We start from the raw sequence: 18,620 nt of genomic DNA, 5'->3' as shown, positions 1-18,620 counted from the left end.
ATTTTCGCTCACGGAAGTTACCACCTTTTCAAAGTCCTCACCACAACAAAAGATCAAGTAATCGTCCACATAACGAAAAACCTTAATAACCGAATTACCTAAGGCGCCTTCCAAAAGATTGTCAATCTTGCTAAGGTATAAATCACTAAGAACCGGAGCAACCTTAGAACCAATACATATCCCTGATTTCTGCACATAAACGCCTTCCTTCCAACCTACAAGTGTCGACTTTAAATACATGGAAAGGATTTCTAGAAATGCCCCGGTAGAAACACCACATTTATCGGTGAAAACCGTCTGGTGCGCTTGTTCGTTAATACATTAACACAATTTAACAAGTCCTCATGCGGCAAAGAATAATACAGGTCTTCGATATCCATACTAAAAGCTTTACAACAGCCGGGGTTCTCCTCTGAGAGGAACTGAACTAGCGCCTGAGAATTACGCATACGAAAAGGGTCTGAAAAACTCAGAGGTTAAGCTGTTCTGCAAATAACTAGATACAGCGACTTGCCAGGTGCCTTGCTCTGAAACGATTGCTCGAAATGGGATCTCGTTCTTATGTGTTTTGGCTGAAAAAAAAAACAATTCTAAAGTAAGTGATTTAGCCTTCTTGACATTACAAGCTATTCTCTCAAGATTATGTCTTAACAGAAGGTCGACAGCACGTTGCCTAACTACCGATGGCTTAAGTTTTACCGTCCTAAAATTCTTTTCTATGACTGTGTCACAAAAGTCGCATATGCTTAACATTGCCTCCGCATAATGTCCCAAGGTACGCCATGAAAAGGTTTTTTTTTTTTGTCACTTACGCCCAAGGCGAAAGGGCTCTAATTCTTCGCTAAGAATGGTGTGCCGTAAGCGTACGCGCACCGCTTAGTGTGTGTTAGCGTGGGCCGTAAGACGAGCATCCGAGCTGCTCCTGATCATGTGTCTTTGTTTTGTCTATATTTGTTTTGACTGCTTGCCGTGAAGGCCACTGCCAGCAGAGCATGAGCCTTAAGACAAACATCTGAGCTACGTGACGTGATTTTGTTTTGTCTAGTATGGAACTGCTTGCCGTGAAGGTCACCGCCAGCAGAGCCAGAGCCTTAAGACGTGCATCCGAATTACGTGTCAGATCATGTGCTTTTGTTTGTGTTGTGTCTGAACCACCGGACGTTGTGTCCGAGCCACGTTGCAGATCATGTGCTTTTGTTTTGTCTATTGTTAAACGGCTTGCCGTAAACGTCACCGGCGGCGGAATCTGAATCACGGGACGTTGTATCCGTGCTACGTCTTAGACCGTGTGCCTACGCGACCGCGTGACTGGTGTTTTGTCTGTGAGCTACTGATTCGCTCGTGAAGGACACCGAAAGTGAAGTGTGAACCATGCCCGGTAGCAACCAGTGCCTACGTGACTGTTTCAAGGATGCATCGACACTACACTAGAAGCTGGGACCGGCGGCCGGAGAAACGTATAAAATACGGCCCCATCCTATGCTTCATCAGTCTGCTCTGCGCCGGAGAAGAGATCCACGCTGGGCAACTCCCGGGACACAACGTAGCCACCCAGCACAACCGGTCATCGTCGAGCCGCCGCTGACCCATCTCGCCAGCTTCGACGGTCGCTCATGAACGGCGCCGGTGTTGAAGGACTCTGCTGCGCCCGGTTACGTATGTCAATCGTTTGACTTAGTGGACTGCGAACTCTAATTGTTGGTTAAGCTCTTGCTGTTTGGTCTTCCATCCGATATTGCTCATTGTCGCTACATATTTCAACTCTCATGCATGCTACACTTATTCGGAATAATTGTAGACTGTATAACTAATTCACCTTTGTGTTCAAGATAAATGTTCGGTTATTGTGGAAGTATCTTTATCTTTGTTTAAACGCATTATTAAAGCTTGTTGCTCTTTGATTGGAGAAGGCCCTTGACTCTTTCATACCGGCGATTGGCGCAAGCCAAACACCAGAGGCCCAACCCCCATGCCACTTCTTGGGAGAAGCTTGTGCTTCGGCCCCGAGTCGTGACAGACAATGATTTTTCTGAGAACAAACTGTCTGGCATAATTACAAAGTACCCTTCCTTATCTGAAATTACTGGCCTGAGTTTCTTCTCGACACAGTAATTAACCAAAGGCCGGACAGGATCAGAACACTTGAGATGCATATTAGAACCCTTGAGGCTAGCAACGCAGTCTGAAATGCAGTGGGAACGCTCTTCTTCAGGAACAAGTCTAGTGATCGTACGCGGCAAACTTAAAACGTCTATTGGTTTCAGGTTCTGCTTAAAACAGTATTTAGGACCTAAGGCTAGGGTTTTGCAGTGACTGTCATCTAAGGCAGCTCCTCCAAGTGCCGGAATGCCGGCAGCTGCCGCCGCCGGCATTCGATCCCGCGACCTTCGGGTTAGCAGTCGAGCGCCATAACCATCAGACCACCGCGGCGGGGCGTGCACGGCATTGGGAAACGACTGATTCAATTTTTTTGTGGCAGTGTACACGCTGCGTGGTGATATTTTTCCGGTGTTTTAAGATAGTCTGCGAAATGCGCAACCACGTGTGCACTCATGCGCTGTCGTGCTGTAGCGCTCGCAACCGTGCTTCGAGCGAAGGAACCGTGCGCGTGAGCCCAATCACATGGTTGTATTGCACGAGCTGTTTCCATTTTATGCCTGCGAACTTAACTAGGGTGTCCAGCGACCGGGAAAACCGCGAATTCTCAGGGATTTTGGGTAGTCTGGAAATTCTCAGGGAAAACTCGGGGAAATTGTGCTCCCATCAGGGAAAATCCACTAACTTTATTGAAAGGGGACGAAAGTCGCGGTAACACTGGCTCGAGATTTTGTGAGCGCTTTTTCAAATCGAACGGCCGCTGCGGCTGCGGGGAAGGGACGAACCTTGATGCTCTCCTCGCCATCGGAGCGGTGGAGTGGGAGAGAATCCGGCTAATGCGTGGCATGCGGGAACCATGAACCACGGCACATCGTATCGCCCAATGTAAAGTCCCTAGATCTTTCCCTTCTAGGGAAAAATCTAGGGACTTTAGCCCAATGCTGTCAGGGTGTTCTGTGACTACGCCGTGTAGTTCTGTATTCTTTGTCGTGCGTCATGTGCGTTAGCGCCCGATATGGTGTTTTTGTTATCACCTCGTGTCAAGTAACAAGCATGACTAGTTGTAGAAGCGGTAGCAGTAGAGCTTGAGCTATCTTGCAAGAGATCGCGAACGTTCAGGAAACGGATGTCGTCGACAAGACTGGTATTTTGCAGGCCATCCCGATCGGCGAGATTAAAGACGACGACGCTTGTTGGTGGTTAGCGGAGAGCGCACTCGCTCTGGTTCCGAGCTTCGAAGATGCTGTTTGGGACTCTGAGGCAGGGACGTAGCCAGAAATTTTTTTCGGAGGGGGGGGGGGGCGTCAGCCATACATTATGTATGTTCGTGCGTGCGTTTGTATGTGTGCCTGTATATATAGGCAAGGAAAATTTAAAAACTTCGGGGGGGGGGGGGGGTTGAACCCCACAACGCCCCCCCCCCCCCTGGCCACGCACCTGCTCTGAAGAATAGAACAAATTTCCAGATGAGAGCGAGCGTAACCATAACAGGCCCATTTACAGCAAGTGGAAGCTTTTTTTCCCCTTTTTTTCCTTTTTTTCCTTTTTTCCCGGTGAGGGCACTGCTGAAACAAGTTTTAGACAGTCGACCGATATTTTTTGGGGTTGCAGCTCGGAATTACCAGGCACACCACTGCTTATGTGGATGTTTCGCTACAAAGCCGAATTACAAAACTTTTCAGAGCCAAGGCATAGCGGCGACCGAAATTCGCGACACCGGCACGGGTCCCACTTGCTCGATTCGGTGCGCGATGTCGGAAAACAGAAACGTGGCCACCATAATCGGACGTTCCGTAATTCAGGCTGTTGCCGTGCGTTCATGCGATCATAGCCCGCAGCTATCTTGCTTTTTTTTTTTTTCGACAGCAATTATATAGACACTCCAGGGGAATTTTTCGCCTTCGCCATGACCTTCCTTATCAAGTCCAAATCGCGATTACATAACCCCGCGCGTCTGTACTCTGCGGGATTGAAAGCGCGAGCGCTTTCGGCGAACGGGGCTCAAGCGGAGATGAGCCGACATTCTCCTTCGCGCGATGGGCACATGGAGATAAGAGCCGGAGGGTTGGGGAGGGGCCGCTGCGGTAGTCCGACAGGAAGTGCGTACTTTGTACCAGCGGGTGTGGTCGCGTGTGCCGCGGTATCGTTAGAGGGGATCAGCAGACGGCTCATACATTTTTAGGTGTTGTGCTCTAATTACAAAACTTCCGTTGAAGCCATAGCAGTGGCGGATCCAGGGGAGGGGGGGGCGGTAGTGGCGTCCCCTCCCCCCCCCCCCAAGCCTGTGCCAGCCCCCGCCTCTAAAGTTACTGTATATGCTACCTTCAGGTAGCAGAGTTGCGCATAGGTCTGGCTATCAGCCCCAGCTATGCGGGGAAGTCGCATTCCGTTTTTGCAGGCGACATGCCTACCGTGTCGCCGATTAACATGTCTGGCGTGTTGAAGACCGGCGATAAACGTTGGCTCTTGATGACTAGTGTTCAATCAGTTCGCTGCAGCGGCGGCGTCGAGAAATACAAAAATTGGCCCGAGCGTCAGCTTCTCCGCAATGCATGGTTGCTAGCGGCGTTTGGAAGACAGATGTGCAACTCTGCTACCTAAAGGTAGCATATGCAGTAACACTACCCGCCCCCTCCCTTCAGCGCCTGTCATCCACCTCCTTTGTCAGGCGGCCTGTTGAGTTTGCCCCCTTTGTCAGGTTGCTTTGCCTGCCACTGCCCAAAAGGGCTAAAGAGAATCTTGTCCCTGCTCTCTACCTCTCTCCCCATCGCTCCACCCTTTCCTGCTTCCCTATGGACATTTCCAACGAAGGCTTCATAGGTGCCACCATAATCCCCTCTGGGCTGTTGTAAATGTACGTGACCCACCAAAATGCACTGCTGAGGTGGTGGCTTCAGCCCTTTGTACTCCCTCCCGCTATCCGATTGCATGATGGAACTCCCCCCCCTCCCAATGTAGGCACCGGGATCCGCCCTGAGCCTCTTACTGCAGCGGCTGTGTTTCCTGAAGGTGTGAGCTGCTAGCCTATATTCATATGAAATTCCTTTTGTTGCTATGAAATTCACTATTTCGCTCTCGCGGCGAAACTGTGACTTGTTTTTTCTAACGTGCGACGGTTTTCGGTGTTGCACGTTCGTGGAGAGCAAATGGTTTGGCTGGGGAATATGATAGCAAAGGCTTCACACTGCTCTGGGCAACACGCGAGGATTTCACAACAAGCCGCAGCAGCAGAATAAGTGCAATTCCACAGTGTGTTAAACCTGCATTTATTTCGTCTTTACACGTGACACTCTGGCAAGACATCTAATTGTGATTGCTGCACCTCAGGCTCAACAAAAAAATTGATTTTTTTCACGTTAAAAAAAAAGTTTTTTCATAATGGCGTATTAGTCTAGCATTCTTGTGGCATTTTCAGTTTAAAGTTAACTCTTCAGTAACTCTGCGTTGCATGTAAGGTCGAATTTCAGTTTAACGAAGTTTCGATATCGAAGTAAATTGCCGCTTTTACCAACTTCGCTATATTGAGGTTTAACTGTTTTCTGTACTATTCAAATGGGATTACGTCACTTTTATTTTTTAACGTGCGTACCAGAGAGTGACATTATCGAGCGATATGGTGTCTACCCATCTTGACATAAAACAAAGTTCTGTTTCACTCAGGGAATTTTACCAAAAACACTCAGGGAAAAGCTGGAAAACTCGGGGAATTTAGAAATGTCAACTCGGTAGACACCCTGTTAACTCTGTCACTAGAACTAACTTTATGCCACCCTCGGCTGTGTTTCCCATCCCTTGGTAGTCGCTCTCTGACCAGCGGTTATGGGTCTTGCACATTCTCATGCAAATGAAAATCGTCGAAGTCACGTGGTCACTTTAGCTAGCACAGAGAACTCAGGGCGAAAACGGGCCTCTTCTGCAAGGCACTCCTAATTCACTTTTAACACTCGGTTCGCCTTATTCAGTTTTAAGGGATACTGACACGAATATTTTCAGTTGTCGTTTTTTTGCGTCAAATGAAAAGTCAAGCCCCCAAGAGCCTAGAAAAGGTAGTGTTAACCGCGACTGCGCCCTGGGAAAGTAATTACAGTATGTTTTTAAAAGCTAGTTTCGGTTCCTACTGTACCCTGACGTCACAACACGATATGAGCTTCTCGTCACGTGCTCACACAATATATAGTGACGTTTCCACGGCCGCTCCACGCTGTGGCTCCATTGGTGACGTACAAGCGGCCATTTTGGAAGTTTTGATGATGCACAAGCAGCCATCTTAGAAGTTTTGGTACCTGACGTCACCACAACTAGCCAGACTGCTGCATGAACTCACCGGAATTAGTACTGTAGCCTGACGTCAAGGTAGCGTCGATGTCAGTAGGTGCGTTGTGGAAAAATTGACTTTAATATCAAATTAAAATATCTTATCAGCATTTGCTGAGCTTCACACTTGCTCAGAGCCGTCTCTGCATGCAGGAGGTTGGTATGGCAGAGTAAACTCGCCTTCAAAAAAGGGTGTCAGTACCCCTTTAAGTGCTATCGAGCTCAGTATGAGGTACATCACGCAAGCATTGTTGCCGAGCGCTCTGAAAGGTTGTACATTGGCGCCGATCATGGCATATTTTCGAGTTATAGGTAGAGAGTTTGGCTGCCGAAGATGGGAGGTGTGCTCGTCTCCCCCTTCACTTGCCACCCATTTCCACCAAAGCTTTACTATAGCCAAGTACTGCAGACGTCCCGGAACACTGAAATTACTTCTTAAAGGTCGTAGCGGCTAAACACAGTTGGCAAGCACTAAAGTGTTGATGTCATAACATGCTCAAGCGGAAAGGTATCTTTTCAATTCATTATGCCACATGCTTATCAGTACATTGCAAGTAGTTGTCGAATAAACATGAATTTGGTGTTCAGCACATATTGCTCGTGATAATACACTGCTGCAGTGAGCCTTGCCTTAATGAACTTCAAATTTTCATCACAGTAACCACCTTCGTGTGCCTTCGGCCACAGTTGCACACAGCTGCATAGGCTTTTGTGCCCCCCTCCTCCTTTTCTTCTCCGGGGAAAATGGGAAAGCTGTGCTTCGGGTGTCGATTCTTGCCAGCCACACCGAAGAATGTGCTGCACATTTTTTTAGTGCCATTATGAAATGGTACTTGCACCGCATGTGTTTAAATATGTGCACTCTTGGTTTAAGAATGGCTCGGTCTCTCACTATGCAGAGTGCCAGAAAGGTACCCGGCGAACTTCCAGCGGTTGTCGCGGGGTGCACGGAAGAGACGTCGACGCAAGCCCAAGGTACGGCCCACTTCATTGGAGATCGGGGAAGCCCTCTTGGAAAAGCAAGCAGTCCACGTTTCAGACGTCTCTGTGTCCCACTCGGCTGGGGAGGAAAAGCCCATCATCGCAGTTGGCGAACACGGACTCGCTGTCGAATGTGGCCCCGTGAAAGGTCCAGCTGTTAAAACTGCAACCACCAATGCCGTAGTGTCGCCTCAGCAAGCCAAGGAGAAGCTGCCAGAGCCCACTGAAGACTGTGCCATGCCAGATGATTACACCGAACCTGCCATCCCCCAAACACAGGTGGAGTGTCTAAAACAAAAGGTGCTTTGTTGATGTGGCCAGCTCCCTGCAGCTTCGTACAGCCAAGTGTACTTAACTAAGGCCAAGGTGTGATAACATTAAAGAAAAGATTTTGCAGTAACCATAGACAGGTGTGGAGGAAGCACCATTCAAAGGGGGATTCTACCTCTGCGTAGCATGTAGCCACTAAAGAAACCCGCAGCCGTTAATTAGAGAGAACGCTGTTCTGTTGAAGGAAACAAAGGTTGTCTCGGGAGTTTTATAGCATTTGATATCAACCTACTTTCTACTAACTTTGCGACTGCAGTAGAACTTCATTCATACATTCCTGAAATAAAAACACGGGAAGAAATGTATTCAGAAAAACATACAATCTGAATTCACTAAAACATCGCATTGTTTTGCTTGATGCAGCAAAAATTCATTTGTTCGACCCTCGTTAATTAAGAAAATTGGATAATTCAGATGTGTTCTCTTGTTGGCAAGCCTATACATTGTTTAATGGCACCAACCTGTCAATAATTGAATCATATTTGGCCGCAACTCGGTTAATTCGAAAGGTTCTAGGAGGGTGCCGAGCACGAAGAGCTGCAAAAATGTGCAATCCAAACGAGTGAAAACTGCATTTGCGAACAACCAAAACAGTCACGAGCCTTCATGGTCAAATCATGGTCACCATCCACAATCTTGCCACAGTTGTGATGTTGGTGACCAAGGCCTCAGCAGCTGCGGCACTTGTTTAATTTTCGTTTTTACTCAGAGCAAGTTAAATTCATGGGCTATGATAGCGTTGATAGCCTTTGCAATCAAAGCTGTGACCAGCAGCAGTTTCGTTTTGACTGCGTGCCTTCAGAACTGCATAGTCGGCCTCCATGATTGTGCATTGGTGAGCCAGGGGCGCAATCATTTGCATGTTCTGTGATAGAACTCGTAATGACATTTTCGTAGTAGTATATTTTTGCAGTAGATGTAGGCACAATGCAAAAGCACTTTTATGCTTGAGTGGAAGTGTAAGAAAACGATGGGTTTGCGTGCTTCTACTACAAGATCTGCCATAGCTCCCAGCTTTACTTTACGCTACACGAATCAATCTGTGAACGATGATCAAGATTATGGTGCTAGAATGGCCACCTAAAGTGGCCAGGTGAGCATATATGGTTGCACTGCTGCAAGATCTGTGGCCCATGGTGCACGCACAGTGGTCTGCAGCAAGAATTTCAAAACTGGTGTGTTCCATGGTTTACGACTCTCAATTTGTTTCTGAACGTGTAAAACAGTCTGAACATGCAAATGGTTGGGCTGTTTTGCTTAATATTGTACATCGTTACGCAGGACAAACGGTGCCAGCCTCGCACAGAGAAGCCAGATTTTCGGACAGTGACGCCAGTGACAAAAATCGGTTCCAGCTTTGAAGAGTTGCGCAATTACAAGATCCCCAAGATAAAACGACCGGTGCCGCCAACAAAGGTGGGTGGATTCAGAGATATAAAACAAGCTTCATTGCATATGATCATTTAATGTGTCTTGTAAGATAGTAAGAGGTAGTGCTGTACATGGTTGTTCATTGCTTGGTTGATCTAAAGCCGCAATAAGTGACACACGTCAGTGGGCACCAACGTACACCGTTTAGCAGGAAATCGGGGAGGTGGGCCGTAGACACACGGTGCCCTTGTGGAAATATTCCTGGAGAACGTGACAAAATGTCTTCTATGGCTTGAGGAGGAAGAGTTTCCCAGCCTATGTGGGCGCATCTGCTCTGTTACTACGGGATGGAGGGATTGGGCTGCAAAAGGTGTACTGCCTGACTGCATTCAAGGGACCGTAAAGAAAAAGGCTGATCTTACTTACTCGTTAAAGGGACAATAAACAGAAACAATGGATCGGTTTAGATCGATAAAATGTGCTCTGAGAACTGTAATGCCGTTAATTTCGCCATCATAGGTTCATTAATAAAGGAGAAAATCAAGTTCGAAGTTTCATTTTTAAATTTCGCGCCGAAATCTCCCCACGTGACGTCACGGATTTCAAAGTGTATTTATCGTACTTTGGCGCCATTGGCTCAACAAAATTACCCCAAACTTGGCATGTTAAGTCTACGGCCCCCTCAGAGGACAATGTACTTCATTTTTACCGATTAGGAACTACGTAGTCCCTAGTAGGCGCCGTCAAAACATGTGACGTCACGGCGAATGGTGCGGAAACTTCAAGGTGGCGTCGCCACCCACATTTTGTTTTTGCGTGTTTTCTCGCTTACTAAGTGTCTTCTCGCAGCAAGCGTGGTGTTTTTGGTATCGTGAAAAAGTACTTTACTAATATGAGAAAAATCGTTTTGCTCAGTAGTGTGTCCCTTTAAGGTGGGTTCACAGGACTGATCCATCTGCGTGTAGTTGAGTCACATCACAGGAGGATCGCATGTGGGCTAACTGCTTGCAACGCATGCACGCAGCCGAAATGGGAGTGAAAATGCATGCCGAGGCCATTTATAACCACAAACAACGCTGCACGCATGTTTTTTATACAACCCACATGCTCGAAGAGCTGTCAGCGTGCCCAGCATGATAATGGGGGGAAGCTAACAGGGTTTCTTATGCATTTGCCCGAGACGACTTGAAGGCGAAAGCCATCTGCTTCGTTTTTTTTCTCAGTTGATGTATTGACTCTCCCCTGACCCACCCTCCGAATGCATTCTGCACCTTACCTGACTTTGCACCTGACTTGCACTGCACCAAACAACAATGTCGTCATGACGTCATTATTTATTTGTTAATACTGTCAACCCTCATACAGGGTCATAACAGAGAGGACAATACAATTACATACATAAAAAATGTACAAGGTATATAAAGTTCTGTAATATTTGGCACTTCACAATGAAAACAGATGTTTCCTTAAATAACAATTCGTAATTCAAAATAACAATTCAAAATTCGCTGACATTTTTCAAAATATATACAGTGAACATGATTTCGCTTACATCATTTGGCATTGAAAAAAAAATTAAAACTGAACAATCCCGTAAATGCGCCTCTGCAGCATTTTCGAAGTCGGTGACATCGTTTAAAACAACAATACCGTTTCGCAGTCTGTTCCACATTTCTACGACATCTGGAAAGAAAGAATATCGCAACGTGTCAGTATTTGTTTGGTATGGTTTTATGACTCAATCGTGGTTAGTTCGGGGGGGTTTCTTGTGCCCGGGGCTTGTAAATATTTGAGCTTATCAATCGTAAGTTGATCGTGAATTATTTGAAAAAAATTGATGTCGCACTGTGTGATGTCAGGATATTGTCACAAATTTTGGCGTGATATGCGTCATTTGACATCATCCTCAGAGTCACTTCTGCTAGAAATAGCAGAATTGCTTGCAGACACAGCAGAGTCGTTCAAGGAACAACATGCAGCATCACGTGATGATTTCTTGCATCACTTTTGTTGACGCTGACGCCATTGGACACCAACGGTCAATTTTCGCGTTTGATGAAGCACCTAAATCTTTCGTATTTAAAGAAACGGTCTTGACACACCACCCCCCGTAAACGCGCGTCACGAAGCTGAAGATGAGGATGGGTGGCCTCCGAAAATGTTTTTGGCATTGTTGGCACGCATGGTCTCAGTGTACCTGCCACGGACTCCCCAAACCGGAAGTGTAGGGTCACATGACTGTGGCTCCACACGCCAAAAAAAAAAAAAAAACTGTTTGACCCACCATCTGAATCCACCATTAAGTATTGTTGCAAATCACTATCTTGATTAATTTCTCAGCAGTATACTTGTAGTTGAATGTTTTGGGAGCTGCCACCACGTTTGTTTTCAAGTTCATGACGTGGGAGCTTTAGCTGTTTGCACAGTCCGTTTCATGATTGGCTTTCAACCACTTTGTGGGGGAGTAAAACTCCTATTGTACAGTTATTGGAAAACAAAACGAAAACACTTTTCCGAGTTCTTCACCGATATCCCAGTGCTCATGCTACAAAGCAACATCATGGATTAAAGATCTTTTTCTTTCATATTTAATCATGGTTTTGGGACGTTAAACCCCAGATATTTTATATTATTATTTCTTTCATATTTAGGCTGTTGTGGCACTGGACAAGATTTTAAAATGTTCTGCAACATTCACCCTGGCCAAGAAACCTCGAGGACATGGGTTGAATACCTGACCACAGCAGCCACGTTTTTACAGGGGCAAAATGCAAAAAAATCCTTGTACTTAACTCTTTCGGGACCGCGTAAAAAAAAAGGCAATTGAAAAGGGTGTCAGTTTTTTTTTTTCTTTTTGTTAAATCAAGTCTTGGTGCTATATTTCTGTAAAAAATGAAACTAATGAAATGGTCTTTCATACAGATTGAAATATCGCCCTTAAAGATTATACGTAGTAATAATAAAAAATGTCCTATTGAACACTTGCTGCAAGGACGACATAAAAAAGTTGGAATAAAACATAGATATTCGAGCGAAAATAGTACACTAAAAAGAATCGAAGATATACAGAACATGCCTCATTGCCCCTTTTATTACTCTGAAAAGTTTGGTGCACATATCTGCAGCACTTTTTTTTTGGTGTGCTTCTAAATGAGTGCAGATCTCATGCCCATGGGGCTTGCGCCACTCAACGGAATAGTTCCGCGCAGTAGTGAAAGAGGAATGTACTTGACAGGTACTGACAAAAACATCTGTCTTTCAACTCTGTTTCCTTCTCCTTATAACAGAGCTTGCAATTCTTGCGCCTGCCTACATTTTCTGGCTTGTGGAGCAGTACGGGCTGGCCTGGCGTCATCAAGATTGAGAATCTGATAGATGAGCTCTTCTCTAAGAGCTTGTTGACTCTACCAAACAGAAATACTAAATCAATGCAAACAAACAGAAAGCCTCTTTGGCTACTCGCGAGAGAGGCGGATGTGAAACTACGCTCGCCTACGAGTAACGCCTGAAGTCCCAGGTCGATCCTCGTCCGATTCACTCTCCGGACTAAAATCCAAGCTGTCAGTCATCTTTGGACACCTCGCTGCTCGACTCGTCAAAAGAAAGGTGTGCCATCGAAGCAGTGGAATCGTGCGATTCACATCGGTTTCTTTGCGCGGCCTGACGAGGGCCTGACGCCATGGTCCGCTACGTTCGCTGCCGCCGCTGCCCACAAATCTTTGTCATGTGTCTCTGCTTTCTGGAAAAATGTCAAACTACGCCGAAACTGAAAGCCTAGTGATGACACTACACGCTAGATAGCAATACATGTAAAAACGCGCGAAACTATGAACTTGGCGGCGTGCGGAAAGCCATCGACCATTTATGATCGATGCTCCAATGGGGCGGTCCCGAAAGAGCTATAATGAACACCAGGAAATCGAAATGAATACAGTGTTCCCCAATGTGGCATGGTTCATAGTCGTATCATGGTTCTGGCATGCAAAACCCCCAAATTTCATTTTCTTTTCTTTTTAACAAGTTTAGTCATTAGCTTCTTTAAAATACACTGTCGCCCATGTCAGCATCTTCTCATTTATGCCATCATAGCAATGGTGCAGAAGCTTCAATGCAACTTCCGTCACCCATCTGTTACACCTACGCATCGTCCGATTAGAGGAAGTGCAAGTATTAGTCTATTTCTGAGCTATCCTTTCACAATTGAAGAGCACAACAACTTCAACGGCCACAGACTGAACATTACTCTCTTGGCATGGCACGCCGATTATTTTTAAAGGCATTCTTTGTGGCATTGCCAGGTACTGTGCACAGTTCTGTTGTTTAAGTTAATCAGTTTAAAGGAGCAAAGAAATATGGGCAGGCTTATTCATTGAAGTCAGTCTCGGAAATTTTCAACTGGCTACCATGTGGTGCATTCACAGGTTTTTACCATATGTGATACTAAAATGCTTTAGTGTGAAATTATTGTGGTACGACGTACTCGTAAAATATGAACACAGCATATGCAAATCAGTATCATGCCGATTTTGTACATCTGTCCAATGTATGTACTTGGCAGCACATGTACATATATTCTGCAATGCCTACAAATTTCCATTGAAATCTTTCGTTAGTTCGTTGTAGCAGTAGCAAGTAACTGGCAAGTTTTCTTGTGAGACTTTAATTGTGAACATAGGTTGTTGCTCAAGATCAAGACAACCTATGCTTTGTTGGCTTTGCACCAGTGCTGGCTTGGTTGCCCTGAAAAACACAATTATTGAAAATAGAATTTTTACAGAAGTAGTCCAGTACTACAGTGTGATAAAAGTTTGAAGATTAAATGCACTCGTTCGGGTGGCTGATGGGGCTCTATTGTGCATTCAGTCAATAACTGAAGTTTTTTTATGTTGCAGGAACATGGCAGTCGCGTTTCCAGAACGTACCCCGTTTCACCAGTGAGCAAGAAACGACGTGAAAAACAAGATGAACATCGAGAAGAACTTAGTAGTTCTCCGAGTAGTAGCCCCGCTGTCAGCACGTCATCAAGCAATGTTCTATTGGACAAAATAATCGAGGACATGAACAAGGCATACCCAAAGGTCTCTGGGTGTTACGTTTCCTGTCGCGACAGCTGCCCCCACCGAAATCAAGTTCACGAGTTTCCCAAGAGCCCTGCCAAGTGCCCACTTGAAGATAACCAGGAGCTATCAAAGTCAGCTATCCTCGATTGCGCACCAGTGAGCAACCACATCGGACAGAAGCACCAAATGAAGGTTTGCACTGTGTGCAAACGCAAAAACGTTTCCGAAGGGTTAGGTCAAGACACCTGCATCAGGTGCTCTCTTTATGAGCAGATTAACAAGGAACAGGCTGCAGTGAAAGAGCACGGGAGCAAGGAAAGGCAGGCTGTACGCAAACCAGATGTGCCAGCCAAAGTACAGGCACGTCGGAGCTCGTCAGATGTTGAGAACAAAGAGCTGGTCACCAGAACTCCAACCAGTCCCAGGTCCAGATCCAAGTCTAAATCCAGGACTAGCAACACAGATAATGTGAGCACTGCATCGCCCCAGGCAAATGAGCACAATAATGTTCTCAGAAAGAGAAGACGCAAGACCTATCTCACAAAGCAAATCATCTCGTCTAGCGACGATTCATGCACCAGTGAGGATGATATCTGTGCTGCGGCTGCGAGTGCCGTGCCTGCGTCTCAGGATGGCGCGAATTCATTGCAGTATCGGCAGCCAAGGCCGCAACGCAAATGCAGAGCCCTCAGTGAGAGCCCGCAGAATGTTACGGAAGAACCAGCCCAGAAGGATGACAGTCAGGATCCTGAGGAGCCTCTGACCACTGGTCCCAAAGATAGCAAAGCCAAATCGAAGTTTCGGCGAGTGCAAGGTATCAAACCCAAACCGAAGTGTCGGCGAATGCAAGGTAAAGGCAGTAACGACGAGAAGCTGAGGCGGAAGGTGATGAGAGAAGCATGGAAAAAAGCAAAGGACACAGAGGACTATTTGAGAGCGTTAGGTGAGATGGAGAAGAGCATAAAGGCAACGAAGACTCTTCGAAAAGAAAACGTAGCCGAGAAGAGTGAAGAGCATAAAAATATTGGAAGCATAAACAATGGCCATACTTATGCAAAATCTGTGCCTGAAGAGCACGAACAACAATTTAAAAGTGTAAAAGGTGACCATACTGATGCAAATCCTACAGTTGAAGGGCATGAACAGCTTGGAAGCATAAATGGTGGCCATACTTGTGCAAAATCTGTGCCGGAAGAGCACGAGCAACAATTTGAAAGTGTAAAAGGTGACCGTACTGATGCAAATCGTACAGTTGGAGGGCACGAACAGCTTGAAAGCGTAAAATGTGAACGTCCTGATGCAAATCCTACAGTTGAAGGGCACGAACAGCTTGAAAGCCTAAAATGTGAACGTCCTGATGCAAATCCTACAGTTGAAGGGCACGAACAGCTTGAAAGCGTAAAATGTGAACGTCCTGATGCAAATCCTGAAGTTGCAGAGCATGAAGAGCTTCAGAACGTAAAATGTGAACATGCTGATGCAAAACCTGCATCTGAGGAGCAGTGTGGTGAAGTTGCCATTGATATTGGCGGACTTGCTTCAGATTCTTTAGTCTTAGCAAATAGTCCACCATTAGTGGTTGCGTCATGCTGTAGTCTGAGCTTGACGGACTGGGAAGGTATGCAAAACGAATCCATGGACGGCGTCACCTCTGAGGCGGTTAGTGGCGAAGTTAACAAAGTTGCATCTGCTTGCACCTTGCCAAGTGATGGAGCTCTGTCAGACAGCCATGCATCAACAAGCTCCGAAAAGTGTGCCGGAAAGGCAGTTTTACCTTCTGCCATGGTCATTGACCTTTCTGACGACACATTGAATGGGAAGCATATTGATGCAGTGATGAAGTGCCTTGTAAAACTGCCATACCTGCTATCTTTTGAGGACGATGGTGCCATGTCTGTCACTATTAGAGATGGTGTAAGTGGCGATGGTGGTCGAGAAGAAGGTTTCTCTGCTAAGGAATCGGGTGAGCTGGTGCAGCAGCCTCAGGAAGTTCGGCCTCCCTCTTCTAGTGATCCGGACAACATGGCTGCTTTTACAGCAAGCTTGCAGGAGGGTGATTTCACTCTTTATCCAGGGAAGGTGGTTGGGAAATCTCATCTTGATGGTAAAGTTGCACCGACAGACACAGACACGAGAAAAGGTGGAACGAAGATACTTGCTGAGAAACCTGGTTCATCTAAGCCAGAGGAACCTGCTGCGTTTTCTGCTTCTTCTGTGCTGCCACCCTCACCTTGTGGCAACAGTAGCAGGCACATCTCGGTAGATACATCTGCCGCAAGCGAACGAGGTGCAGTCCATTGCAATTTTGACGCACATGTGTTGTATCGTGCAGACACAGTCTGCAGCAGCAATAAGGACAGCTCCCCAGTGATTCCTGCAGAATCTGGTGCCCCTCTAACACAGCCGTCATTGTGTGCCACAGAGGACGTAACGGAGGCGCATGTGAATATTTCTTATGCAGCACAGGGAGCCAGTTGTAGTGGCAGTGTGTCATCCCTAGGGGTTTCAGCCTTGTCAATAGGTCAACGAATGCTTTCCGAGGCTGCGGATATCAAATCTTTGGGCATGGATGGCACTACGTATGGCACTGTGAATGGCTCTCTCCCAAGCTCCATAGACTCTGCTTCGCCCGCAAACCAAGCAGTGTCTGCCACACCTATGAACATGAACACAGCCAACACGAAAAGCTCTTGCACAGCCAAGCACAACGTTGAGAAAGGCTGTCTACCAAATAATGGTGTCGCTCCTTCAGGCACTGACCATTTGCTCCTGCTTGCTATAGAAAGCATGGGGATGTCTTGCAGAAGACGTTTTACGGCCAAAGACAATGTTCGGAGTAGCTATCTCCAGCATGAAGAGCACTCTGCTTCAAGAATGGCTCAATCACAGTTGCACTCATCGCACTTGCATTCATCTCGTGTGCACTCCACTCATGCAAATGGTCACAGTTCGAGGAACGTTCTGCCACAAAGTTCTTGGGACTCTTCTGGACGTACAGCCAGGTTGGTGTGGCCTTCGGCAGAAGATGTGGGTACTTCAGATAGCCCTGCTTGCTTTGACACAGTCTCTCTCGTCGACGCTGTCTTCGGAACACCGAAAGCTTCCATTGGCACTATTGACCGAGGCTGTGCTGGCCGAGGAGGCAGGCTGTACCAGATGCTGGAAGAGTACGTCCAAAATGTAGAGAGATTTCTTGCTGCCCTCCATCAATGCACACCTGGCTATCGTGATAGATTGGTCAGCACTCTTTTGCCAGAGGGCATCGTAGGGTTGAAGAGAATCGTGCAGCTGGTGTGGAGAATGGAGGCTGAATTGCAGTGCCTAGGAAGGGACAGAGTGTCAGACCTAGACAAAGGCGTGTTCTCGCTGCTCATGGAACATACGGGGAACCTCTCGAAGACGACAGCAGAGCAGGACCTACCAACCTTCATGTCGTTTCAGGTGCACATTGAGCCTCAACTGCAGACTCTTGCCGATCCACTGTGCCAGGAAGTGGCAGATGACGGGCAGCATACTAACTGGTGAGAACTCTGAAAAACCTTCGCAAACACTGCATGTTGGTGGCTGTGCATATTTCTACACTGTCCTGTGTCCTTTGTTTAACCTTTGCAGATTTTTTTTAGTTACCTATTTAAATCTACGGGTCTCGAAACAAATAAAAAAACAATGTAAATGCACTTAATTCGCAAGATGCAAGCAAAATATTTTTTTTAAATATGCAGAGGATTGGCTTCACTGCACTGTATCATGGATAGTGCCCTGACCTCTCCAGTTCTCGGTGCAGAAAATGTCACTGAAGTTTAATAAAACAAAGCGTAGGGACAAATGATCTCATGAAAAAAAAAGATCCTTGGATGTGCCACTGGGGGTTAAGAAAGGGAAAATAGACAACCACCCGTTTGTAGCACGAAGCCACTCAGGCTTCGTGCGTCTCAGGCTTTATTTCTGAGAAATCCATATGGATTTCCTTGTGGCTTTGTGCTACAAACGGGTGGTTGTCTATTTTCCCTTTCTTAACCCTTCCGCCACCTTGCGGGTTTCTGCAGGACTGATTTGCACAATGGGGGTTTGTATTCACTGCTGATGCTATCAAGTATCCACTGCTGATACGTCGAAACACGGTCGTCGTCTAAATCCAACGATTTAGAGGAAATATGCTGCTTTCGGTTGTCGGCGCCACACTTGCAGGTCAACCGAGTTTCTTCTCCATTCCATAAAACTTCAGCAAAGAAGCATTTCTTTATTTTTTTCTGAACAGAGCTGTTGCCAGCACGGGTCACTTGTGCACAGAGGATGATATTTTCTGATTCCGGTTATCAGCATCAAGTTCTTACTCAACCAAAATGCATGCTTTGAGCGCATTTTTAAATTTTTTACTGCACCATCTGTTCAATTCAAAGAGAACTCGGCAAAATGAGTCATGGTGGCTTAACTGCGGCGCCCCCACACACTTGTATAACGTGGAAC

General features: G+C 46.4%; 1 protein-coding gene across 1 annotated transcript in view; it reads left to right on the top strand.

Annotated features, from left to right (window-relative positions):
- The window catches only part of LOC119390784 (uncharacterized), a 71,861-nt gene that overhangs the window by 23,953 nt on the left and 29,288 nt on the right, over positions 1–18,620 (top strand). The window contains exons 3-6 of the mRNA XM_049415369.1: positions 7,311–7,671; positions 9,004–9,138; positions 13,986–15,255; positions 15,379–17,674. Of these exons, the coding sequence (XP_049271326.1) occupies positions 7,311–7,671; positions 9,004–9,138; positions 13,986–15,255; positions 15,379–17,674 (4,062 nt within the window). The remainder of the gene's footprint in view (positions 1–7,310; positions 7,672–9,003; positions 9,139–13,985; positions 15,256–15,378; positions 17,675–18,620) is intronic.

This window comes from Rhipicephalus sanguineus, chromosome 4 (genome assembly GCF_013339695.2).
Source record: "Rhipicephalus sanguineus isolate Rsan-2018 chromosome 4, BIME_Rsan_1.4, whole genome shotgun sequence".
Classification (NCBI taxonomy): domain Eukaryota; kingdom Metazoa; phylum Arthropoda; class Arachnida; order Ixodida; family Ixodidae; genus Rhipicephalus; species Rhipicephalus sanguineus.
The sequence above is the reverse complement of the archived record's forward strand: the minus strand, read 5'-3'. Positions and strand labels throughout refer to the sequence as shown.